Below are 24,169 nucleotides of genomic sequence, written 5' to 3' on the forward strand. Positions count from 1 at the left end.
CTATATTATGCAGATTATTATTATACTGTTAAAATGAATGGCAGTCAAAATAATACAAATATTAATGAATCATTTCTGTAAAAGTGTAGAACATGTCAAATTAAATAAATGTATATACCAACAAATGAAATAAAAACACAAATTAAAATTGATATTGTCATAATTTTGATAGGCCTAAAAAGTTCTATCAAATTTCCCTTGGGTCCCCTAGTGCTCACTGGTGGGACCCTATTAATCCCTTGACTGTTGATTGTAAATTGTTAGACAAGTTGCCGACTAGTAGACCATTGTTTCGTGATTTATAACACATCCCTTTGATGTAAGTAGCCTCCACTCAGTGCTGTATGACCAGGAGGAGCTTACAAATAAATTCCCAAGGCCTTTGAGAGCATGTATGAGATCCTTCAGAGAGAGGGGAGAGTGTGTGTTCTGATTCTCCTTTCATGTCTTCCCAGCATCTGATTCAGATGATGAGCCCCAGCCCACAGAGCCAGACTACACTCTGAGACCTAACATCAAAATCGATGACCTCGGTGAGTTACGCACACACCAGACGGACCACACTGACACTTATACATATGCATATAAATCACTGACTAAGTTGACATTTACACCCAAGGTTTCTACGCCCGGATCTGTGGCATCCACACGCCTCTTTCGTAGTTACACGGCAAGCTCATAAATCATGCGTGTGCGTGTAAGAGCGGATTTATTGTTATAAATCAAATCGGGTGTGAAGTTAAGAAGCTAAATCCACTTCATGTCATTTGAATGTGCAATAAAAATGCATATGAGATCAACTCTAATTTGCTTTTCCTGCACACACGGCGTACACCAAACAAACACAGTGGCCTATATCTGCTAACACACATCTTATGGGCAGTGACTGACACTAATGAAGCCACAAGCTAAAAGGCAAACGAAGCGTGAGCTGCCTGGCTATAGTTAGCTTGATTAGCGCTGAGGCTAGTGTTAGCGCTGATTAGCAGTGGCAGAACTAGCCCTCCAGTTCCCAGCCGTACAGTCACATCCTGCACTTCCTCACCACCGCGGTAACCTGACTCAAGGACAGCGACGACCGCACCATTTAAATGAGAGAAAATAAATTGATTTGACTTCAAGTGTTTTTAAGGAATAAAGAGGCATCGATCCGTTCTTGGTTTTTTTTCTGAGAGTGTGTTTTGAGACAGATGGATGTGGATGTGTTTTGGGTCGTCTCTGGGTCAGAGCCACCCAACGATTTCCAATAACTGGAATCTGAGTACCGGCTCTCTCCCGCTTGCTCCGATCAGGGGTTCAGTTTTCAAACAGGCCAGAGAGGGGAAGAGAACAACCGCAAGAGGCCAGCCGGGTCTCAGGAAGCCACACATCTCAGGACTGCTCCATACATCTGTGTCCAACAGACAAAAGAAACCCTCTCACTCCTATTAGTATTGACCAAACTTTAAAAAAAACAATGGAAATTATACATTTCTAAAGTGCACTTCTACAAACAAATCAAAAGTTACTCACAAAACTACCTCTGAAACTCTAGAATGCTCCAAGTGCTTTTCAAATAAAAGAAAAAAATACATAAGCACTTACTAATTTAAATAAAATTGGATTCTGAAGTCGTTAGAAACATAAATTCTCATTTGCAGGATTCTTAATGTCAGTTCTGTAAATCTGCTGGAGCAGTTAGTCCCATTAATGGCAGTGTGTTTTACGGTACGAAAGGAATTCATGATATTAGTACAGAGCGACTCGCACAAACACGCAGGCAATCACAAATACAGATGCAAGGAACACAGAGGCAACTTTTATTTGGCCTTTGGGGAATAATAGAGAACAAGAAGAAGATGTGCTCATACCATTCTCTTTATATGCTTTTTCTAACAAAACAAACCATTTCCTGCTTGTATTAAGGAATATTGGTTAATTTATCAGTTAATGCAATAGACATCCTGCACTAACAATGGAAAATACCTTTACAGCATTTATTAATCTAAAACAGTATTAGTTTGTATATATACACCACCTTTCAAAAGTTTGATGTCTATGTACATTTTTATTAAATGTTTTTTTCAGTCTCTTATGCTCACCAAGGCTGCTTTTATTTGATCAAAAATACAATAAAAACGGTAATATTATGAAATGAATACAATTTAAAATAGCTGTTGAAAAAAACTTTTTCATTTTAAAATGCAATTTAAGCATGTAATGGCAAAGCTAATAAATATGCTGATTTGGTGCTCAAGAAATATTTATTATTTTTTTCATTTGTTTATTTATTAATTAATTATTACTGTTAAAAACAGTTGTTCTGCTTAATATTTTTGTGGAAACATGATAATTTTTTTCAGGATTCTTTGATGAATATAAAGTTCAAAAGAACCGCATTTATGTGAAATATAATTTTTTGTAACAATATAAAAATCTGTTCTGTATCTTTTGATCAGTTTAATGTGTCTTTGAACTTTTGTTAACCATTTGAACCTTATTGTACAGTGTTACTACACTATTATATCTGATGCAAAGTTCTTAGTGTTCCGTAATGTGAGATTCGACCGTTCAGGTCACTGATAGGACAAGGTCATCAAACATCTCTGTAATCCATTCTCCAAACGAAAAACAACTTCGCAAAGTCGGATGACACAACAAAGTACAAATTCAAGCAAACTAACAAGCTGGAGACATCTCCTCTTCCAGGTCATGTGATTGTATCTGGCCTGAGTTGTGCATATTGGCACAGAGTGTTGAATTCCAGCAGGTAAACATGTTCCAGAACATCCCACACAGCTCTTCTCTCCCGCCTGGCATCCAAGGACTCCTGTCAATCAAACAGTGCCCTGCCATAATAGTTATAATGCACTTTATTTGCACAGTAACTTGTACACTTTTAATCTGACGGGTATTATTTAACACAAAACTGTTTTAAAAGGAATATAAAAAGCAAACAATACAGACTATAGAAACAGGTTTAAACAAGAATGATAATAATATTAAGTCTCATAGTTAAATACTGTTGTGATTCAAATGTTCATGTATTGCTCTCTGCGTAAAAAGGTGATAAAAGGAAAATTAGCACCTCCGATGTCTCTGGAAAAACTGTCACATCCTTTGTCTGAGTGGTGTAACCTCATATCAATCTGTCAAAAACACGTAATGTGTGCGTGTCTGGAGATGTTTTTTTAATTTTTGGCAGCCAATTTGCGTCACACACTGTTCCTTTTCACCTGTAAGTGAAGGCGTGTGTTTATAAACTTGTCTATCTATCACAGAGTCCCTGAGCTGGAGTCGCAGACACCAACAAACCGGTTATGTTAGACGTTCGTCTCCGGTGATGATGATGTTGCAAAATTCCATAGATCATTTGGGCACATCGGACATTCCTCTCGTAGCTGATAATAGTTACATTTTAGTCTCTGTTGTGTTCACAATGAAGCTTGTCTACTCCACACAAACACAGACCTGGCTGAGTCAACACGTTTTATTTTGAACTCCTTCCCTTAGGCCTCAGCTGCTTTTCTATACCTTAGTGAGTCACGCAACAATGGTGTCTAGACCAGCTGGTAATTTTGATCTGTCTGTCTCTCTCTAGATGACTATGATAATCCCGAGGTCCCTAAATTGGAGAAGAGCATCAGCGGTAGCAGTCCATCCAGAGATCGCCTTCTCCTAACAGTGGCATCGCTTTTCTTCATCGCCCTCTCTGTCTCCTAGCATCCACCTTTTATCCGTCACCACACCAACGAGGCCTTGGGGGGGAGGGGAGGGGGGGGGAAGGATCCAGGGCCGATAAGTAAAACTGGGAAAGGAACAGGAAGGGAACGGGACACTTTGGGAACAGCTTACAGGATGTGGAAGTGTCAAGCACCAGCCCACAATTCAACAGTTGTTTTCATGTCTTAAAACAGCGACATACTTTTCATGTCGTGCAGACGATACTAATACAGATTTGAACACCATAATGAGAACTATGCCATTTCGGTTTCAATAGTGCAGATTGTATATGTGTGTGTGTGTGTGTGTGTGTGTGTGTGTGTTTATGTGTTTGTGTGGCGCCTTCGGTGCTTGGGGGCGGAGTGGATCTTTCCTTCGCTCTGAAGGTTTGATGGCTCCATTATCTGTGAATTGGCAGGTTAAGAGTTTAAAAGCGTCTCAGATTCTGTTTGATGAGATCTGAAAATGAAACCGTCGAGGAGCTCAGGTTACTCTCCGCTCGAACCCGGCGAAATATCTGAACCACCGTTTAATCCGATTCCAAAAGTGTTTGTTTCTCTCTGTGTGTTTCTGTTGCCAGAGAGACGTACAAACCGCTGGATGATCATGTAATTGCCGTCAGGGATGAACAGCAATATTCATTTGATGAGTTTCAACAAGTCTATAATAGAAATCTCTAAGACTCGAAATCAGTTCATTTTTTACTTTTTTTATTGACGAGGCGACAATTTATAAAGCGTTAAAAAAAATCCAATTACATCTGATTCTTATTTGAACGTATCATAGCCGCACATGAAAGCAGGGGCCGATATGGTTGTTCTGTGATGCAGAAAATTGAGAAAGAAGTGATTTCGCACGAGCGCCTGCACAAACGCATTAAACACAATGAGACAAACAGAAGCCAAATAGCTTTTTGTTGTTGTTTTCTTTCCTTCTTCCTTTTGATAAAAGGTGCTTTAAGAGTGAGTGAGTGGGTGGGTGAGTGAGTGAGTGAGTGAGTGGGTGGGTGAGTAAGTGAGTGAGTGAGTGAGTGAGTGAGTGAGTGAGTGAGTGAGTGAGTGAGTGAGTGAGTGAGTGAGTGAGTGAGTGAGTGAGTGAGTGAGAGTGAGTGAGTGAGAGTGAGTGAGAGTGAGTGAGTGAGTGAGTGAGTGAGTGAGTGAGTGAGTGAGTGAGTGAGTGAGTGAGTGAGTGAGTGAGTGAGTGAGTGAATGGGTGAGTGAGTGAGTGAGTGAGTGAGTGAGTGAGTGAGTGAGTGAGTGAATGGGTGAGTGAGTGAATGGGTGAGTGAGTGAGTGAGTGAGTGAGTGAGTGAGTGAGTGAGTGAGTGAGTGAGTGAGTGAGTGAGTGAGTGAATGGGTGAGTGAGTGGGTGGGAGGGTGAATGAATGGGTGAGTGAGAGTGTGTGTGAGAGAGATAGAGTTTATGTGTGTGAGTGCATTAGCTCAGTAATGCTGGAATAATCTCCTCGAGACTTTATGGACTTGAACCGGAGATGGACACCTACACAGACACTGTACATAAAACACATGCATTTATTTATGTGTGAACATTGTGGACGATCTCCGCTCACCACACTGATACCCGCTGGATTCTGAAGAACTCCAAACCATCTCAGCGGGATTGTTCCAGTTCGAACCGGTTGTCACTGCTTGCTACTTGACTTCTTTCGGTGGTGATCAGCAAGACCAAATGGAAATTGAGGGGTCTGGTGGCTATAATCCGTTTCTACGGCAACAGTTATTCAGCTATACACACACCTAAAGACACTAGAGTCCAGCAGGAAATCAGAACAAAACACATGAAAAGAAATAACAGCAATTACTGGCAACATTTCTGGTGACACTTTTGCCAAGAGTAATACAAGCACACAAATGCTACTGGGCTAGTTATTGCGTTCTTACAAGCTTTTCAAGGGATAAATGGCAGTGTATGCATCAATCATTTTACAACAAGGTTCAAAATTAAGGTTCTAACTCTTCTTACATAGACTAGGACCTTATCACGATGGTAACGACATCATATGGCTCATGATAATAGCAACCAGCGCTGCTTCTCGCTCTAGAGACATGCAAATACTGCTTAAACTAGCAATGGCATGTGGTGTAGGAGAAATGATGTGTGGTAGAGGTTTTCTAACTTAGATTCATAATGGACACCTTCTCTCACACCTACAGGCTGTCTTTAAACAATTGATAAAGCCGTTTATTGTATCATTCTGCTATTGCTCTGAAAAATCATTTCAGTTTATGTGGAACATTACGTCTGCTTTATATTCCATTACTACGGCTGCTGTGGTTTCACCGATTTAGAGCAACTTCAGAACAAACTGAACACTAATTTGAATGCTCGGAATGATCATTTACAGACTTGAATCTACATTTAATTTGTTTCATGTTGTCTTTCAAAGTCGTTGGGTTGAGGATAAGTAGTTTTTTGTGCATTTGGGTTTCGGGGGGGGGGGGGGGGGGCTTTTTTTCAGATGGAAAAATGTAATATTTCAGAAGAGTGGATCAGGCAAAGTATCACTCTTCAAATGTTGCACTTACAAAAACTTGGACACGAGAAATGTGTGTGTGTGTGTGTGTGTGTGTGTGTGTACACACGAGAGAATGAGAGATCAAAAGGTAATAAAGCTAGAGGACGGTGTGAATGTGTGTGTTTATGCAAGTTGTTTTCCATTGTTTAGTCTAGGAATTTTCTGTGTGAGTGGGTGCGAGTCAAAGAAACTGTATTGTTTTGGAGGAAACAACAAAAGCATTTATTAGTGTTGGAAACAACCAATTACAATCATGTTTACCTTCAACTGGAATGAATTTAAAGAACTTGAAAAAAGAAACTGTAAACTGAACAAACCATAACAAAGCTTATAATAATAATAATCATGCTAAAAAGAAAAACACCAAGCCTTTGATTCATATTTGTTACACAACAACACAGTTTATGAACTCGTCTGTTTTGGGTATTGAAATGTCCTTCTGAATTTGATCACTGTCAGATGAAACCAAAGGACTAAATCTAATAAGAGAAGCCTACACAAACATTATCTCCCCCTCACTCGGATTTCCCATCTGCAAATAAAATGTAGTTCAGGTTTCCCACTGCTGTCATCAAACACAAGCCATACTTTCCCAATCTTGTAATCTCTTGTATTTTGTCCACTCTATCATCTCTTTTGAATCTATTATCATAGTGTTGGTTATCTCTGCGCAGTGTGTGAGAGAAGCAAGCAGCCCGAAGATGAAAGGATTACTATCAGAGGCCGACCTGATGCTGAGATACTCTTATCTAATCACTTCTTCATGAAGATATTTCTACATATCAATCGACATTGCGGGGCTTGGCATGTCACTTTTTAAAAATAAGACCCATCCAAGCGATTTTATCCAGTACAATATTTCTTGGGCCAACTTACACAGATAACATAATTATGCGCAAGATTAGCCAGTTTAATTATACAAAATGATGTGCAAATTGGGTTTTTATTTTTAAAACAATACAATAAAAAATGTAATAATTGCAATTAATCTCATAAATTCCAACCAGCCTTTTGAAAGCAGAATGAAAACTGAAACAGTAGGCTAGGCTATATCAATAATCAATTCAATAAGTGTTTATTTATTTTTATGTATTTTCTAGTTATTTAGTTGAGTTATAGTAATTTCCTTTATTTCTAACATTAATTTAGACTGCACTAAAAATTAATTTTATAAAACAGGCTACTACAATATAAAATATTAATAATAACTGCAGCATATCGTCTCAACAAACATAGCCTATATCGGCCCTGTGTGGACGCTAATAATATTATCGATCGGGATGTGGACGGGCCTTACAGAATATAGGCCTAAATGTTGCTGAATTGAATTTCAATAATTAGATTTCTCTCATCTTAATGGCGCTTGATTCAGCGCGACGTGTTGAGACACAAACTTGTAGCCTATGATGACTGACGTTCCGTTAATGACTCTCTGTGGCTTGGCGCGTGAGTAAACCGTCTGAACACACTGGAACAATAACGGCGATTGATCCTCCAGACACCCGCTGCTTTCTGCTACCGGCCATACCGAGCAGACGCTGACTTCATCTGCTGTGGGAACAGGACAAAGACGCCTCGTTAAATCAAATGATGGGGCAGTGAGTAAAATTTCCCATGTTACAAAGTAGACCAGTATAATGGCGTAGACAGACCCAACAACTGAACATCTGTATGTGAAGAGATTATTAGTGCATGTGGGAAAACGTACTCGGTTACTAACGTAACCTCGGTTCTCTCTAGAAGAGGGAACGAGTACTGCGTCGAAGAACGCTACGGGAAAGATATTTCTTTGTCGAGATTGAAGCCTAAAATTAATCCTTAATTTTGTAATAATGTAAAACGCTTTTCTGAAGCATACAACCTAGGCGGAGCAATACAGCTCACCCATTGGCTGCTCTGCCAGAAAAGCACAGCCTATGCGAGGCCAGGACGCTGACCAATGAGGGCGCTTCGCGCCCTTCTGCGTCACCTCCCGCCCAAACAGGCGTGGCCTAGGCCTATAAATACGAGCATAGCTGTCTAACACGCCGATTTTCGTCAATGAAGCGACGCAGCGCGGACACGCACGGCCATGAGACGCAGTACTCGTTCCCTCTTCTAGAGAGAACCGAGGTTACGTTAGTAACCGAGTACGTTCTCTTACGTAGAGTTCTCTCGTACTGCGTCGAAGAACGCTACGGGAACCCCATGTAAAACGCCGTGCGTGCTCTTGGACCGACACAGACACCTAAGGGCGCGCGCGCCCTGGTATACAAGTGCCTACCCCAAGAAGTATAGGGAGAGCGGCTAAATTAGCATCATCCCTTTATAGTAGTGCCTCTTAAGGCATAACAGCATATATATGTAAATATAGATATATATGAGGGGTAATAGCATGCTCAAGGGACACATTGTCAGTGAGTGATGCTTAAACATTGAAGTGACCTGGGCCGCAGCGCGGGGCAGGAACACTTATACACATTAAACATTGAAGTGACCTGGGCCGCATCGCGGGGCAGGAACACTTATACATATTAACATTGAAGTGACCTGGGCCGCAGCGCGGGGCAGGACACTAATACATAGTCTTCTAGACCGAGAGCAGTTTAGCCTGCAACGCAGGAACCTCTAGGTTATAGAACCTAATAAATGTAGACGGGGAGGCCCAGCCTGCCGCCATACAGATATCTTGTAACGAGATTCCGCTATACCAAGCCCATGAAGAGGCCATGCCTCTCGTGGAATGTGCTCTGATGCCCAAAGGGCATTCCAAACCTCTAGATGCGTAGGCTAGCGCAATGGCGTCCACTACCCATCGAGACAGACTCTGTTTCGTCGCGGCTCGCCCCTTGGAGCGTCCGCTGAACGAAACAAAGAGCTGCTCCGTCTGTCGAAAAACAGCGGAGCGGGACACGTAAGCTCTTAATGCCCTGACCGGGCAAAGGGAGCTATTTCCGTCCTCTGAGGCCGGCAGGGCCGACAGGGAGATGACCTGAGCCCTGAACGGTGTGTTGAGGGACTTAGGCACGTACCCATGCTTCGGTTTCAATACGACTACAGAGTCGTTTGGCCCGAACTCCATACAAGAAGCTCTCACTGAGAGCGCTTGCAAGTCTCCCACACGCTTCACTGAAGCGAGAGCCAAAAGAAACACGGTCTTGAAAGACAGGTGTTTCATGTCAACTGAGTGAATAGGCTCGAAAGGGGCCCCTTTCATAGCGTTCAACACTGTAGAAAGGTCCCAAACGGGGACTGAGGGGGGCCTTGGAGGGTTTAACCTCCTGGCGCCTCTAAGGAAGCGGACCACCAGGTCGTTCCTGCCTAGTGAACGGCCAAGCGTTGGATTAACGAACGCTGATATGGCAGCCACATAGACTTTGAGCGTGGATGGGGTTCTTCCCTTATCCAATAGCTCTTGCAAGAAGGAGAGAATCTCCGGTTCTCCACACTGAAGTGGTGACAGACCTTGATCTGAACACCATCCAGAGAACACCGACCATTTGGAAGCGTAGAGCCGTCTAGTAGACGGAGCCCTAGCTTGCTCGATCGTGTCTAACACTCCTCTTGGGAGGTTAGCGGGTACCCGTTTATGGCCCATACGTGTAGGGACCAAAGCTCGGGGTGAGGATGCAGAATCGCGCCCTTGGCCTGTGAGAGGAGGTCTCTCCTCACTGGAATCGGCCACGGGGCAGTACTTTTCAGTCGCATCAAAGCTGGGAACCAGGTCTGATTCGTCCAGTATGGAGCAACCAGTAGTACTAGTGGTGTCAACAATAATCGATTCGGCGATGCATCGCAATGCGGGATATGCACGATTCAGCATCGATGCGGCAAAGTGCCATAATCGATTATGTCACTGTTTATTTTCTGGCCTTGAGTTGGACAATAAAGTTGTGAAGTTTATTACTTCCGTGGGCATAACAACAACAACAATCAAGACGGCTGAGGCGGAGGGAGATGACCGCGATAGACGAGTAATTAAAAACGCACCCAAAGCTTGGAAAAGCGGACATCTGGGCACATTTCGGATTCTACGAAGTTAATGGGAAACTTAACAAGACGAGGCTGAACACAGGAGCGCAGCTTCGCGGCTGAGACACGAATAGACTATTATTAAAGCTTTACTCTTAAACACAAAAGGCACGTCCATTTTAATAAAAAAATGATATTTATTAAACAAACCAGATCAAGAGCAAAAACGAAATAAAGTGAATAACTGAAAAATAAAGCATAGGCTCAAAACTAATACAAACAGTGGCACAGCGCGAGTGCGCGCATTGGGCTCCAATAATATGTTCCCGTCTTCTAAAAAAAAATGCTGCCGATGTCTTTGTTGACATGGTAGAAGAGGACTGACTATGAATTAAACGGTCTCTCAATTAAATAAATAATATTCAGCAAACCTTAGTAGCCTACTTTCTTCAATCTGACTGCCTCTCTTCTCAGTGGGTTGGGATAATCCAAAAGAAGTGAAAACAAGGGGGGTGTTCTGAAGACAGACTGTTACCTGTGAAACAGGGGTGCTCTGAAAACACCCCCATTAGCAATTAGTGCTTTCCACCTGATGAAATGAACGCGCAAAATGAATGAAATGAACGCGGCAAAACTGATGAAATGAACGCGGCAAAACTGATGAAATGAACGCGCAAAACGAATGAAATGAACGCGGCAAAACTGATGAAATGAACGCGGCAAAAAATCGACCAATCAGAATTTTGGTCAAGCCAGAACGTATCGACCAACAATCGACTAATCGATTGGGAGATTACAGCCCTAGAAAGCAGTGATTTATGTTTTCTTTTTCAGGTTTGAAAATGCCATATACAATACCCTGTACCATTCAATTTTATTTTGTTTAATGACATTTATGTCAAAGATACAGCAGTGATAATGGTAGTGATAATACACACATATAGCAGCCAATAAAATCTGTTGTTCAATATATGACTGCTTGTATTGCCTCATGACTGATGAAAAAGTTGCCTTGTTGTGTGCAGTAGAATTTTGATGCATCGCAATGCATCGTAGAATCGAATTGAATCGAATCGTTACCTGGTGAATCGTAATCGAATCGAATTGTGAGGGCAGTGCCAATGCACACCCCTAAGTAGTACTGAGCATCCGCTCTCCTTGATACGCTCCAGCACTTGAGGCAGGAGTGAGACAGGAGGAAAAGCATAGAGCGGACGGCGGGGCCAGACTCTGGCCAGCGCGTTCGTGCTCTTCGAAAAGAATTCTGGGCAGTGAGCGTTTTCCTGGTTTGCAAACAGGTCTATTTCCGCTCTGCCGAACGTTTTCCACAGCAGACGCACTGTCTGTGTGTGTAGGGACCACTCTCCCGTAGGAACATTGTTCCGTGAGAGTCTGTCCGGGCCTACGTTCAAGTGGCCTGGCACGTGTATTGCTCTTAACGAGCGCAGGTTGTGCTGGGCCCACACCAGTATGCGTTCCGCTAACCTGAATAGGTTTCGGGACCTCAGGCCACCCTGGTGGTTTATGTAGGCTACTACCGACACGTTGTCCGAGCGGACCAGGACGTGGTGTCCTTTTATCCGGGGACAGAAGCGCCTCAGCGCAAAGTCCACCGCCATCATTTCCAGGCAGTTCATGTGCGGTAGTTTGGCTCGCTCTGCCCATTGGCTAAAGAGCGGTCTGCCGTCGAGCAGTGCTCCCCAACCTGAGGTGGACGCGTCCGTGGACACCACCTTCAGGCTCGAGGAAGTCCCCAGGCTTACACCTGACCGGTACCAGTCTGACGCTCTCCATGGTGTCAGGGCTGAAATGCATTCCTGAGTGACCTTGAGGCGATAACGACCGTGTAACCATGCTCGGCGCGGTACGCGCGTTCTCAACCAGAACTGTAGTGGGCGCATGCGCAGCAGGCCCAACTGCAGCACTGTAGAGGCTGAGGCCATGAGGCCCAGCATTTTCTGAAATCTCCTGAGCGGCACTATGTGGCCGCTGCGGAAGGATTTCGCCATTTGCAGGGTATTTCGCCTGCGCTGTGATGACAGGCGTGCTGTCATAGACAGTGAGTTCAGATCCAGTCCTAAAAAGGAGATCCTTTGACTGGGAAACCGTGAACTTTTCTCCCAATTGACTCTCAGACCTAAGCACTCGAGGTGATCGAGTATTAGTGTCTTGTGGTGAGCGAGTTCTGACGGCGACTGAGCTAGAATCAGCCAATCGTCCAAATAGTTCAGAATTCGAACGCCTCGGAGTCTCAGGGGTGCCAGCGCCGCGTCCATGCACACTGTAAATGTACGAGGTGCTAGAGACAGGCCGAATGGCAGGACTGTGTACTGATATGCCCGGCCCTCGAAGGCGAATCTCAAAAATCGCCTGTGACGTGACGCAATTTGTATGTGAAAATACGCGTCTTTCAGATCTATCGCCATAAACCAGTCTCCTCGGCGGATTTGCGCGAGGAAACTTCTGGTCGTGAGCATTCTGAACTTCCGCTTTGTTAGCGTTTTGTTCAGACGCCTTAGATCTAAAATGGGTCTGAGACCCCCGTCTTTTTTCGGTACCAGGAAATATCTGCTGTACAGACCCCCTTCGCTCTGAGATAAAGGCTCTATGGCCCCTTTGCTCAATAGCTTCGCTATTTCGTCTCGAAGTAGATGTGCTACTTCTGTTTTCACCGTGGTTTCGACTTTCTCCGTGAAACGGGGAGGGCGTCGATGAAACTGTAGCGAATAGCCTCTTTTTATAGTCTCTAGCACCCATTCTGAGACCCCGGGAAGTCTTTCCCATGCATCTGCACGTGTGACTAGGGGTTGAATGTAATCTGGGCCCTGGTCGCGAAATGGCGGCGACACGAGAGCAACCGTGTGCTGTGACATGGACGCCGTGGCGTGTGAGGCGGGGGGCATGTTTAACACAGTATGCATCCCGCGCGCGCTCGGCTCTCTGTGTCGAGAGAGAGCGCGCGGGACGAGTCCCGTAGGGCTCGTTATGCTTGTGAATAAACGTGGGCGCTTGGTGGCGGGCACATTTATAACACCGGGGACACTGTGTTTGTGTACTGACTGACCGTTCGTTAGTTTCGTTTTTACAGAAAACCGCGGAACGTGCAGTGTGTAGTGGTTGTGGGCACTTGGCAGTGGGTCACGCTCACTACATGTAAAACACAATCGGCATGAGCCGATTTTATGTGTGCAGACCCTGTGTTGTTCAGGGCTGTGCTTGCACGGGTTGAAAAACCGGGCTCTGGTCGCGAAATGGCGGCGACACGAGAGCAGTCGTGTGCTGTAACATGGGCGCCATTGCAGCGTGATGCGGGGGCGCGCTTAATCGAGCGGGCAGCCCGCGCGCGCTCTCAGCTCTCTCAGCTGAACGAGAGAGCGTGCGGTGCGAGCCCCGTACGGCTCGGCATGTTTGAGAATAAATGTGGGTGCGTGAACGCGGGTACATTTATAGCACTGGGAAGTACTGTCTATTAGAACTGACTGACCGTGCATTGGTTTCGTTTCAAAGAAACCGTGTGACATGTAGCTTGTAGTGATTGTGGGCGCTTGAAAACGGGCACGCTCACTACATATAATGCACAATCGAAATGAGTCGATTTATGTGTGCAAGCCCTGTATTGTGCGGGGCTGTGCTTGTGTGTACAAATGGGCACTGGGTCGTGGGCATACAGTTACACACATTACATCATCGGCCATGGCCGGGACACCGTGTAGCACAGAGAGTACTGTCTATCAGAACCGACTGACCGTACATTCGTTTCGTTTTTACAGAAACCACGGGACATGCAGTGTGTAGTGATTGTGGGCACTGAAAAGCGGGCACGTTCACTAACTTACATGTGAAGCACAACCGACAGGAGTCGATTTTATGTGTGCAAGCCCTGTATTGTGTAGGGCTGTGCTTGTGTGTATGAATGGGCACTAGGTCGTGGGCATTACGGATACACACATTACACCATCGGCCGTGGCCGGGACACCAGTAAATACATTTTCAGATTTACCTGGGGCGTCGTGAAAACGGCGTCTGTGTGCAGGCAAACGGGCATTGATGCCGATTTGGTGACTGCAAAATACACTGGCACGGTCGCGAATGTTGGGACTGTGCGAGCGAGACATTTTAGTGAAATCCGGCCGCGGCGGGATTTTAACGCTGTAGCTTTCCTCGAAGCAGAAGTGCGCATCCTGGCTGAAAACGGGGCTTTCCGGGACTCCGCGATCCATGACGGACGCGGCGGCACACAGCGGCCCTTGTCCGTCGGTCAGAGAGTCCAGCGAAGCGGGCGGAGAAGCTAGCGGCAGCAGCGGCGAGCACCTCGTGGTGGAGGGAGGTTCCGGGCTCCGCTGAGCACGGCGCTTTTCACGGCGCGGCACTACAGCGGGCGGAAAAGATGCAGCTTCAGTAAATGAACGCCAGGCGAGTCCGCAGAGTCACCGTAGGCATCAAATTACAGTGATGGCAGCCGCCATCGACGAGAGCTGAAGCTGCGTGATCATCACCCAGGCAGGAAACACAAGCACGTGGTCCCCGTCGCTGAGCGGGGCTCTACACGAGCCACAGGAGGTGCGAGACATCTTGAAAAAGACGCTCGGCTCTTTTAGTGTGGAAAAACTGTGTGACGCGACGGCGAACACACACACAAAACACACACACATAATGTACAGGATATTCCACGCCGGAGAAGCGCAGCAGGGAACGGCGGCTGAAGGCGGCGATGACCAGCGGCTTCAGGTAAGGGCTCGTCCTGCTGAGGTGCTTGTTCCAAACGGCTGTGGCGGCTCGAATCCAATCCAGCGATGCGTGCAGCTTCGTGAATTTAAGAAAATCGGCGTGTTAGACAGCTATGCTCGTATTTATAGGCCTAGGCCACGCCTGTTTGGGCGGGAGGTGACGCAGAAGGGCGCGAAGCGCCCTCATTGGTCAGCGTCCTGGCCTCGCATAGGCTGTGCTTTTCTGGCAGAGCAGCCAATGGGTGAGCTGTATTGCTCCGCCTAGGTTGTATGCTTCAGAAAAGCGTTTTACATTATTACAAAATTAAGGATTAATTTTAGGCTTCAATCTCGACAAAGAAATATCTTTCCCGTAGCGTTCTTCGACGCAGTACGAGAGAACTCTACGTAAGAGAACCACAGTAACAAAAAAGTTCAAACAAATAAATAATTGCACAGTTTAGTAAAGGGAGTCTATCAGCATGATGTTTTTTTAAATTAAATATTGCAGTTGCCTACTTAGCCTATTATAAATTATTTATCCATGCACATCAGCATTTATTATATATTTGTTTAATTAATTTGATTAAAATTAATTAATCAACCGTTGATCGGCGCAAGAGCAGGACAATTTGTCACTCACGTCATGATATCACAGCAATAGCAAACCACAACAATGATACAATCAATTCCCGATGGACAAAATCCCGCCCACATTTCTTTCTTGTTCGAGAAGACGTTTCACGCCGATATATCACAATAGGGAAGAAAAGACCATCACAGTTTTTGTTTCATGCCGACTTTAATCGCGATCAGCTCATCTGCCGCATGAACTAGCAGAAGTAGCCGATACACAACCTTGAGGTATAGGCCTAACTATCTTTGCTCATAGGTCAGTCAGTTTCATAGACAGTAGCCTATAAGAAAGGTCAGTTCTGGTATCAGACGAGATATATCCCCCCTCCTCGATGCCTGATCAAAAACCTATCGTGTTCTACGAATGAAAAGAGCAGATCGCTGTACCTCACCAATCAAAGGCTAACTGAAAACAGGAAGTAAATGGTGACACTCTTAGCTTTGTTATGTGATGTGATGTATCCATTTCAGGATTTCCATTTTCCATTTTTATTGGTGAAATGTGATTGAACTATAGCAAGGGCAATGTAAAAAAAAAATATATAGGCCTAATATATATTCCAAAATTAAATTTACAAACAATGCAAGTTGGCTTTCAATGAATCCTTTGTATGACAACATAACAAAAGACACACACACAAAAAAAAACACAAAACACATTTAAATGTCCTTCCTGTGTGTTTTAACCTATTCAACACACCTTTTTTATTCCATAAAAAAAAAAAAAAAAAACTTTAGAAAATATTCTTTCAAAGCATAAAAACAAGGTATATCTCTCCAGCCTGAAAGTTAGTACTCCACAAATGTGTTTCAAATGGTATATTGAACGTAGCTCTATATTTTAAGGGGCAGCAAATAAACAATGTAAAAAAATCCCTCTAATGAAATAAAATGTAAAATAAGACAATGTAACGGTAACAATGTCTCCATTTACATGATATATAATTAAAATAAGTCATATGGTTTCTTCAGAGCATAAATTATACTTTAAAAATTAGAGGGGAAAAAAGGCAAATAAAACAAATTTCTTTTAATCAAGCACATGCTTTGTGATCAGTGCAGCTTCGGTTTGCCATTCAACAACAACAACAAAAAATCTCTGACCTGAAGGTTAGTAGGCTACTCTACAAATGTATTTCAAAGGGTATATTAAAAGTAGCTCTATATTTTGAGATAAAATGTAAATTAAGACAATGTAATATTGTCCTCATTTGCATGATTATGATAAGTTGTATGGTTCCTTCAGTGCATAAATCATATTGTAGAACTGCAAATATAAAAAGCTGACAAATAAAGCATGTCACGATGTGATGTCATGATTGCTTTGGGATTAGTGCAGTTTTGGTTTGACATTTATTCCGTTTCACTTCCAGCCCATAATACATCCCCTCAGTCCACACACCATGTTTCTGTGCACGTACCATGCCATTCTTTGGAAGTTGCCTCCTACCTGTTTGCTGCTACACTTTGGAGGGTTGGCCTTGTAGCTGAAGTTGTTGTACCTAGTTTTGGTGTTGGTGGTTGGCAGGCCCAGCACAGTCTGGTATCTCCTCAAGCAGGAGTGTTGCGTCAGCAGCAGTAAAGCAAGGGTTTTGGCGCCGAGTCTATTTTTGCTGCACTGCTCATGCTCAATTAAAGTGAAAGCACACTTTTGATGGACAAAATAACAATTATTTCCCACAAAAAGTACTAAAATGTACACAGAATAAGCATGTCTGGTGTGTTTTAACAAGAACTGGAGTATGTTAGAAAAGAAAATTAAGAATAAAAAATAGTTAGCCCCACTGTCTGCATCTGTGGCTATATCCAAAACCTTGTCACCTGGCTGATTCTCTTCAGCAAAGTATATTACATACAAAGTGGCTGAGAAGACCGGGGAGTTGTCATTCATGTGTGTCACTTGCACCTTCAGGGAGTTTGTGCTTGACCGTACAGGGTTGCCAGAATCCACTGCCACAATTCCAATCCTGTAGTCTTTGGTCCCCTCATAGTCCATTAGTGTACTGGAGAAAGTATTCATCTCGCGCAGACCCGTGGTCATTACTGTTTTCACAAACTAAACACAGGTGGAATGGGATGTCCCCCCGTGACCACACAGGTCACAACTGCATTTTCACTCTCATCACAATCGGATACATCCACCAGAGCCACAGCTGTGCCCACAGGCATGTTCCCCGATATTTTAGCGACGCCATCTTCATGCTTCATGCCCTGGATCCTGATAAAGGATGTGTTGTCATTCTGATTTTTCACTCTGATACAAGGACTTTGGAGCTTTCCGATTGGGGACTGTTGTCTTTAGCTTGGACGTAAAACTCGAGAATGCTGATTTCTACATGATCAACAGAGGCTTTGACAAAAATTGTGCCTGTGTTGTGGTTAAAGCTTAAAAGGACTTGGACTACTGGTAATTCCATTGGGCCCCATGTCAGAGTCACCGGCCTTACTTTGTAGAACAGAACGACCCCCAAAGCTGTTTTTTGGCAGTTCACCATCATAGTGTGACTCCTCAAATTTAGGTTCATTGGCATCTGTAATGGTGATCCTGAGCAGCACATAACTCTAGTGGGGTGGAGGGCCACCATCAACCACTTTTATGTATGAAGGGCTTATGTATTATGTATTTGTAGGGCTGGGCGATATATCAATATAAAAAATATATCGATATATTTTTAAATGGGATATGGAATTAGACCATATCGCATATATCTATATAGTTAAAGCTGCCGTCGGCAACATTTTTTTGATCAAATTCAGTGAAATTGACACTATAATCCGATAGAACAACATAAATAAGGTGGTTTTAGAAAAAACTCCGAGCTTCTAACTCCACCTGGAGCGTGTTATTTTGTTTTGCAAAAATCCACCGCTCCCGGATCATCGGGTCTAATCAGCGCAGGGGTGTGTGAGATCTGACTGTCAATCACAGGTCGTGCACAAATTACAGATCCCCCTCCCTTGCGCAGACGCGGACGTTACAATATCACATGCACACGACACGCCTGAAGTTCGCCTGAAAATTGTACGAAGCATGATGGCAGAGAGAAAATCTAATAACAAGCTTCCAATTCCTCGGTTATTGCTATCTATGGATAGATTAGCCAGGGCAGCCTACCTCCGAGTCTATGGTGTTGATCGATGCTGAAGACGGACGCGTTCACAGAAAATCAGGTACACACGCACTGACGATGGGCGGGTGCTCGTTTGTAGTGGGGGAGGGGCATGAGAGTTGTAAACATTCAAAATTTTGTCTAAGTCCACTCAATCTGCCAGACTTGCCGACGGCAGCTTTAAAATTTGCGCTGTGATCCTTGCTACAAGCAAGTTGCTGACTGCTTTTGAAGCAGTCTGCGTCTCAACAGCCTAGTGTACAACGCGGCAAATACTCACATTAAATGTTTACACAGAGGAACGGGACACTGACTGCAGTTCTCAAAAGTGAATTATTTGCATGTGCTTTAAAGCCTTGCCGGTTAAACATGTCATTCGCTGCTGATGCGCTGTTCTAACATGCGCTTATCTAAGCAGAAACACCCGACGTGCACATGCACTAAAAGCCTGTCTAACAGTGCCTGGATACTGGACTAAGTTATCTTTCGAGTCTTTTTGAGCTAATACTGTCAAATACACTCAAGGTTTACATAAAAAGTTGGTTATGTCTAAACTGAAAGCAAACCGAGAAAATTGAGAGAAATCTGCTTGTCATATGCATGCGTACATATTAGACGCGTCGCGTGCAGGTCTTAAAGAGACAGTAGCCCTAATAGTAAATGCAGCCGCTTGTCCTTAAAGGGATAGTTTGTGCTGAACACAAAAGAAGATATTTTGAAGAATGGGTAACCAGTAGCTGGTCCCGCATTGACTTCCATAGGAAATAAATATAGAAGTCACTGGGGTACATCAACTGTTTGGTTACCCACATTCTTCCAAATAACTTAAACAGAAGAAAGAAACTTATTCAGGTTTAAAACAACTTGAGAGAGTAAATGATGACAATTAAAAATTTGGGGAGGACTATCCATTTAATGTTAATAAAACAACAAAACAGAGGAAATCACACACTGCTCTTGACTGAGAACTTTAATAGTAACTTTAATAAGAATTAATGTATAATTTATACAGTGAAGTCCATATTTGGCTTTGACTTTGACTGAACAATTGCTCTCACTTTGCGGAAAAAAATATTGGGATATATATCGTATATCGATATTCAGCCTACCGGTAAATATATCGGGATATGACTTTTGGTCCATATCGCCCAGCCCTAGCAATTTGTAATCCGAGTCTTGTACCACTTGCTAAGTGAAAAGGGTTGCACCTCCAGGCTGGTCATTAGTGTGTAATCAGAAATGCCGATACTTCCAGAATCTTTGTCGCTGGCCACCAGAGTTGCGAAAAAGTCTGTAATTGACACCTCAATTTTTAGGAAACAAGGATTGCCCTTTAAAAGGCTGTGCCAGTCCTCGAAAGTCTCACGATCAACTGGGTTCTCTGTGGTTTAGAGCAACAGAGAGGATAAGCAAAATGCATCCTAGCATGGCTTGACAACATCGCATTGGCACTTAGTCAATAATTAGCTCAGCCACGGTTTCTGGTTTCTTCTTTTTAGCTTTTAAAATAATGGTTCACCCAAAAATGAAAAATCTTGTCGTCATAGCTACTCATGCTCATGGCATCCTACGTATGAATTTCCTCTGTGAACATAAACTAAAATAATTTTTTAATAAGTTTTTTTAAAATAGTTTTTTTTTTTTTTTTGTCCATACCCTAAAACTGAAAGGGATCCAATGTATTCATGCAGGTTTGCAATTACGTGTGTGGGTAAATTATAAAATAATTTAAAAAAATTATTGCGGTTGTACACCAAGCATCTCACTGCAAATATAGCACATTGAAATATAGTAGTCCACAGGTGTTACAGATACATTTATTTGCCTCATCAAGATCTAAAAGATTGGATTGGATTAGAACGGTCTTCACTGATCATGTACTGAGCTCTGGTTGTTTAATACCGTTACATAATTTAATCAGCAGGACAAGAGTGAGAACAGCGGGATCAGTGTGTTCTACCTCACTATACAACAAAAACAATAATTTTATAATTAATAAATTCTGGCCCTTAATATTTGCCAATCTTTTTTATCATAGGCCCCAAAAACGCGAAGTGACTTCTCACACATTCGGGTGCAGTTTAACTATAAGGTCACCACCAGATGTCTCTGTTTCATCTGTTGTACATTTAGAAAAGTAATAGTGTAGATAGTTTTTCCTTATCCATAAATTAATCCCACTGTTTCTGTTGTATAAGAGCGGGTTTAGGGGTCTGGGATTACACCATCTGGATTGAGTCTAGCAGGTTATGATATAATATCCATGTGAAACAAGCACAGTGATTGCACACAGACACATTTTAACAGAGCTATTGACTATATGTGCCAGGTGCATCAATGTTTTTATATTTCCATTAATAGTAGACATTTACAGTTGTTCTTCTGTGTACAGATTGTTTGCCGAATTAATCAATTCATTCTTATAAATGTATTGTAAAGATTCCATATTTCAAAACATTTAGCCTACTCAAACTGCATTTGCAAACACAGATGCTGTACCTCTGGAGAAATTTATCAAATAGTTTACTTGTATGTAAGAGCTATTTGTTCCATGGAACACAAAAATATTAATTCTGAATGATTCAACTGATCCAGTTCAACTCAATTCAATGATTCAACGATCCAGTCACAGTGGTTAAAGGAGTAGTTCACTTCAGAATTAAAACGTCCTGATAATTTACTCACCCCGTGTCATCCAAGATATTAATGTCTTTCTTTTTTTCTTTAATGTCAAAGGTTTTTGAGGGAAAAATTCCAGGATTTTTCTCCATATAGTGGACTTCAACGGGAACTAATGGGTTGAAGGTCTAAATTTCCGTTTCAATTCAGCCTCAAATGGCTCTACACGATCCCAGCCGTGGAATAGGGGAGACAATTGGTTATTTTCTGAAAAACAAAAAAATTTATATACTTATTAACCACAAATGCTCGTCTTGCATTCAGGACTTCACGCATTACGTAATCACGTTGGAATGGTCTGGCGGTAACCTGACGTAGGTGGAAAATGTAGGGTAGTGCGAAAAACTTCTTCAATATCCAACTTTAAAATCGTCAGACATTGTTCTTTTACCTTTTATTTTTTGTATTTTTTTTGTATAGGGCGTTTGACTTAGTCTTTGCACGTTCGCTTTGTAAACACTAGGTTTGTACTTCCGCCTACGTCACGCATGACCTTTCAACGTGATTACGTAACGTGTGGCGCATCACAGCTTGTGCAAGATGAGCATTTGTGGTGAAAAAGTATATAAATGTTTATTGTTTCCCGAAAATTACAGATAATTTCACTAGATAAGACCCTTATACCTCGGCTGGGATCATGTAGAGCCCGTTGAAGCTGCACTAAAACTGCATTTTGGACCTTCAACCCATTGGTTCTCGTTGAAGTATATGGAAACAAATCCTGGAATGTTTTCCTCAAAAACATTAATTTCTTTTCGACTGAAGAAAAAAAAGACATGAATATCTTGGATGGGGGGGGGGGGGGTGTCTGTCTAAATCTAGACCAAATCTGATGCAAAGAGGACAGAACAAGGTGCACGTCTGTCTTTTTTTATTCCACAAGATACTTCCTGATCTTTGCTGAACTTTCAGAGGAAGCCTCTCCACCCACTTCCTATTGCTCAGTGCTATAACTGTTGCTTTCCGTGGTACCAGGTTTGCTGTGGTTTCCATCTTGACTCAGTGAAATGAGGGGAATCTGTTATGAGAATTTAATGTGTGAATAAGGCCCACCCACTCACCCCATATGGCCCAATCAGAAATAATCTTCCAGTGTAACTATGTTAGCATAAATTAGCAGCCATTAGCATACCCATAATGATTAGTCATGTAGGCGACATGCTGCGCGCGACTTAAAATACTTCTCAGAAAAACGATTACTTGATTCTCCTCAAAGCAGAATGATTCCCACATACTCATTAGTGCCTTCAGCAACCTCATTACTCTGTGTAAGCGCTTCCCCGGAAGCCCAAATCGCGGCATTTTTCACACAGAGAATTAACCTTGCCTTCGCACCCTGCTTCAGATGATTTTGTTTTTCTCTGTAATTTTCCAAAATGACCGTAAACACTAGACAGTGAAAGTGTCATTACTGGAGGGAGATGAGATTAGCAGTGTAATGCTCAGCGCTGGCAGGGGAAGAACTGAAGTGGGGAAAAACCAAAGAGCTAATCCAGCACTAATGATATTAATAACTGTCCAATCGTATCGCCAACGGCCACTTCATATTTCTGAGCGACATCATCACCATTCTTGTCCCCTCTATTGCAGGCTAAATGTGGCAAGCATGTGAGCTGTCAGTCATACGGCCGGTCTATATATGGCAAAGGGTGTTTCATTAGTCAGTTAGTGTGTGTATCGAGGCAAAAATGACTGAAATGTTTCGCTTGCCAACTGCTGAGGATTTTTGTCACCCTCTGATTTGCATCCTTTTCCGCTTTTAACCCTCTAGGCATCTCATCTCCCTCTCTCTCTTCGCCATCCCCTCTCTCTTTATGCATAATCCTTTTTTAAGGCTGCATCCATACAGCTCTCAACAGATGAATGTTATATATAGACCCTGAATTTCTGCCCATCACTCAGTTTGTATTTGTTTGTCATGTATGAAATAAAGTACAGCAGTGCAGTATATGAAGCTTAAGCATTAGCACATTATGCAAGCACAAATATGATCCCCAGACTAATACCATTAACGGTCCAAAATCAGTCCTCTGAGAAATATGTTAATGTGATTTCCAATCATGTTCTTTTACTGTTATAACTGAAAAGCATTATACAATAATATATAAATATATTTTTGGAACATATTTTGAAATGGAAATATCAGTCTGTTCTGTGTGTGTGTGTGTGTGTGTGTGTGTGTGTGTGTGTGTGTGTGTGTGTGTGTGTGTGTGTGTGTGTGTGTGTGTGTGTGTGTGTGTGTGTGTGTGTGTGTGTGTGTGTGTGTGTGTGTGTGTGTGTGTGTGCACGCACAAAAAAGATCAACACTCATCACTCTCCATTTCCTGTTACTTCTATAGTCCAGTTACTAAAAGTGACAGTGAGAAAAAAACAAAACAAAGGTAATCTGAGCAAAACCCTCAAACTGTAAGCTTTATACAGTTTGACACGGGATTTCAATTAAGCACAGTGACCAATAAAATACTGACACATTTCCTATTTAAATCTTGGATGAGTTTATACAAAATTGGACATTTTCTTTTCTGGAGCCAATTTCATTTATTGGGATTTGAATGAACAAAAATGTCCCTAGACTCTATTAGAGCTATTAGACAGTAATGCTAAGGCTAGACAATAAGAGTGTTAATAAAGCTCAGGACAGTTCTGCATCGACCTGAAAGTCTATCATTTACACGTGTTTTTAAGCCTTGGCCATTCAAATATTTAAGTCAAAGAAGAAGCGAAAGAAAACTCTACTTGCGCACTGTTTTGTCTGCGCACATCCCAGAAAGCCGCGTCTGAATGCTAAAGATACTGAATTGAGGTCTCTTTCTCGTCTTCTTGTGCTTGAACGGACAAATTCACACAGA

At 42.8% G+C, this 24,169-nt stretch overlaps 1 protein-coding gene across 1 annotated transcript in view; it reads left to right on the plus strand.

The window, feature by feature from the left end:
• Window positions 1-4,771, plus strand: part of efna3b (ephrin-A3b) — a 57,662-nt gene extending 52,891 nt beyond the window's left edge. Inside the window, exons 4-5 of the mRNA XM_079627036.1 lie at window positions 456-533; window positions 3,581-4,771. Of these exons, the coding sequence (XP_079483162.1) occupies window positions 456-533; window positions 3,581-3,702 (200 nt within the window). The 3' untranslated portion in view covers window positions 3,703-4,771. The remainder of the gene's footprint in view (window positions 1-455; window positions 534-3,580) is intronic.
• Window positions 4,772-24,169: the final 19,398 nt, after the last annotated feature.

The sequence above is a fragment of the Phoxinus phoxinus genome (genome assembly GCF_949152265.1).
Source record: "Phoxinus phoxinus genome assembly, chromosome: 10".
Lineage (NCBI taxonomy): Eukaryota > Metazoa > Chordata > Actinopteri > Cypriniformes > Leuciscidae > Phoxinus > Phoxinus phoxinus.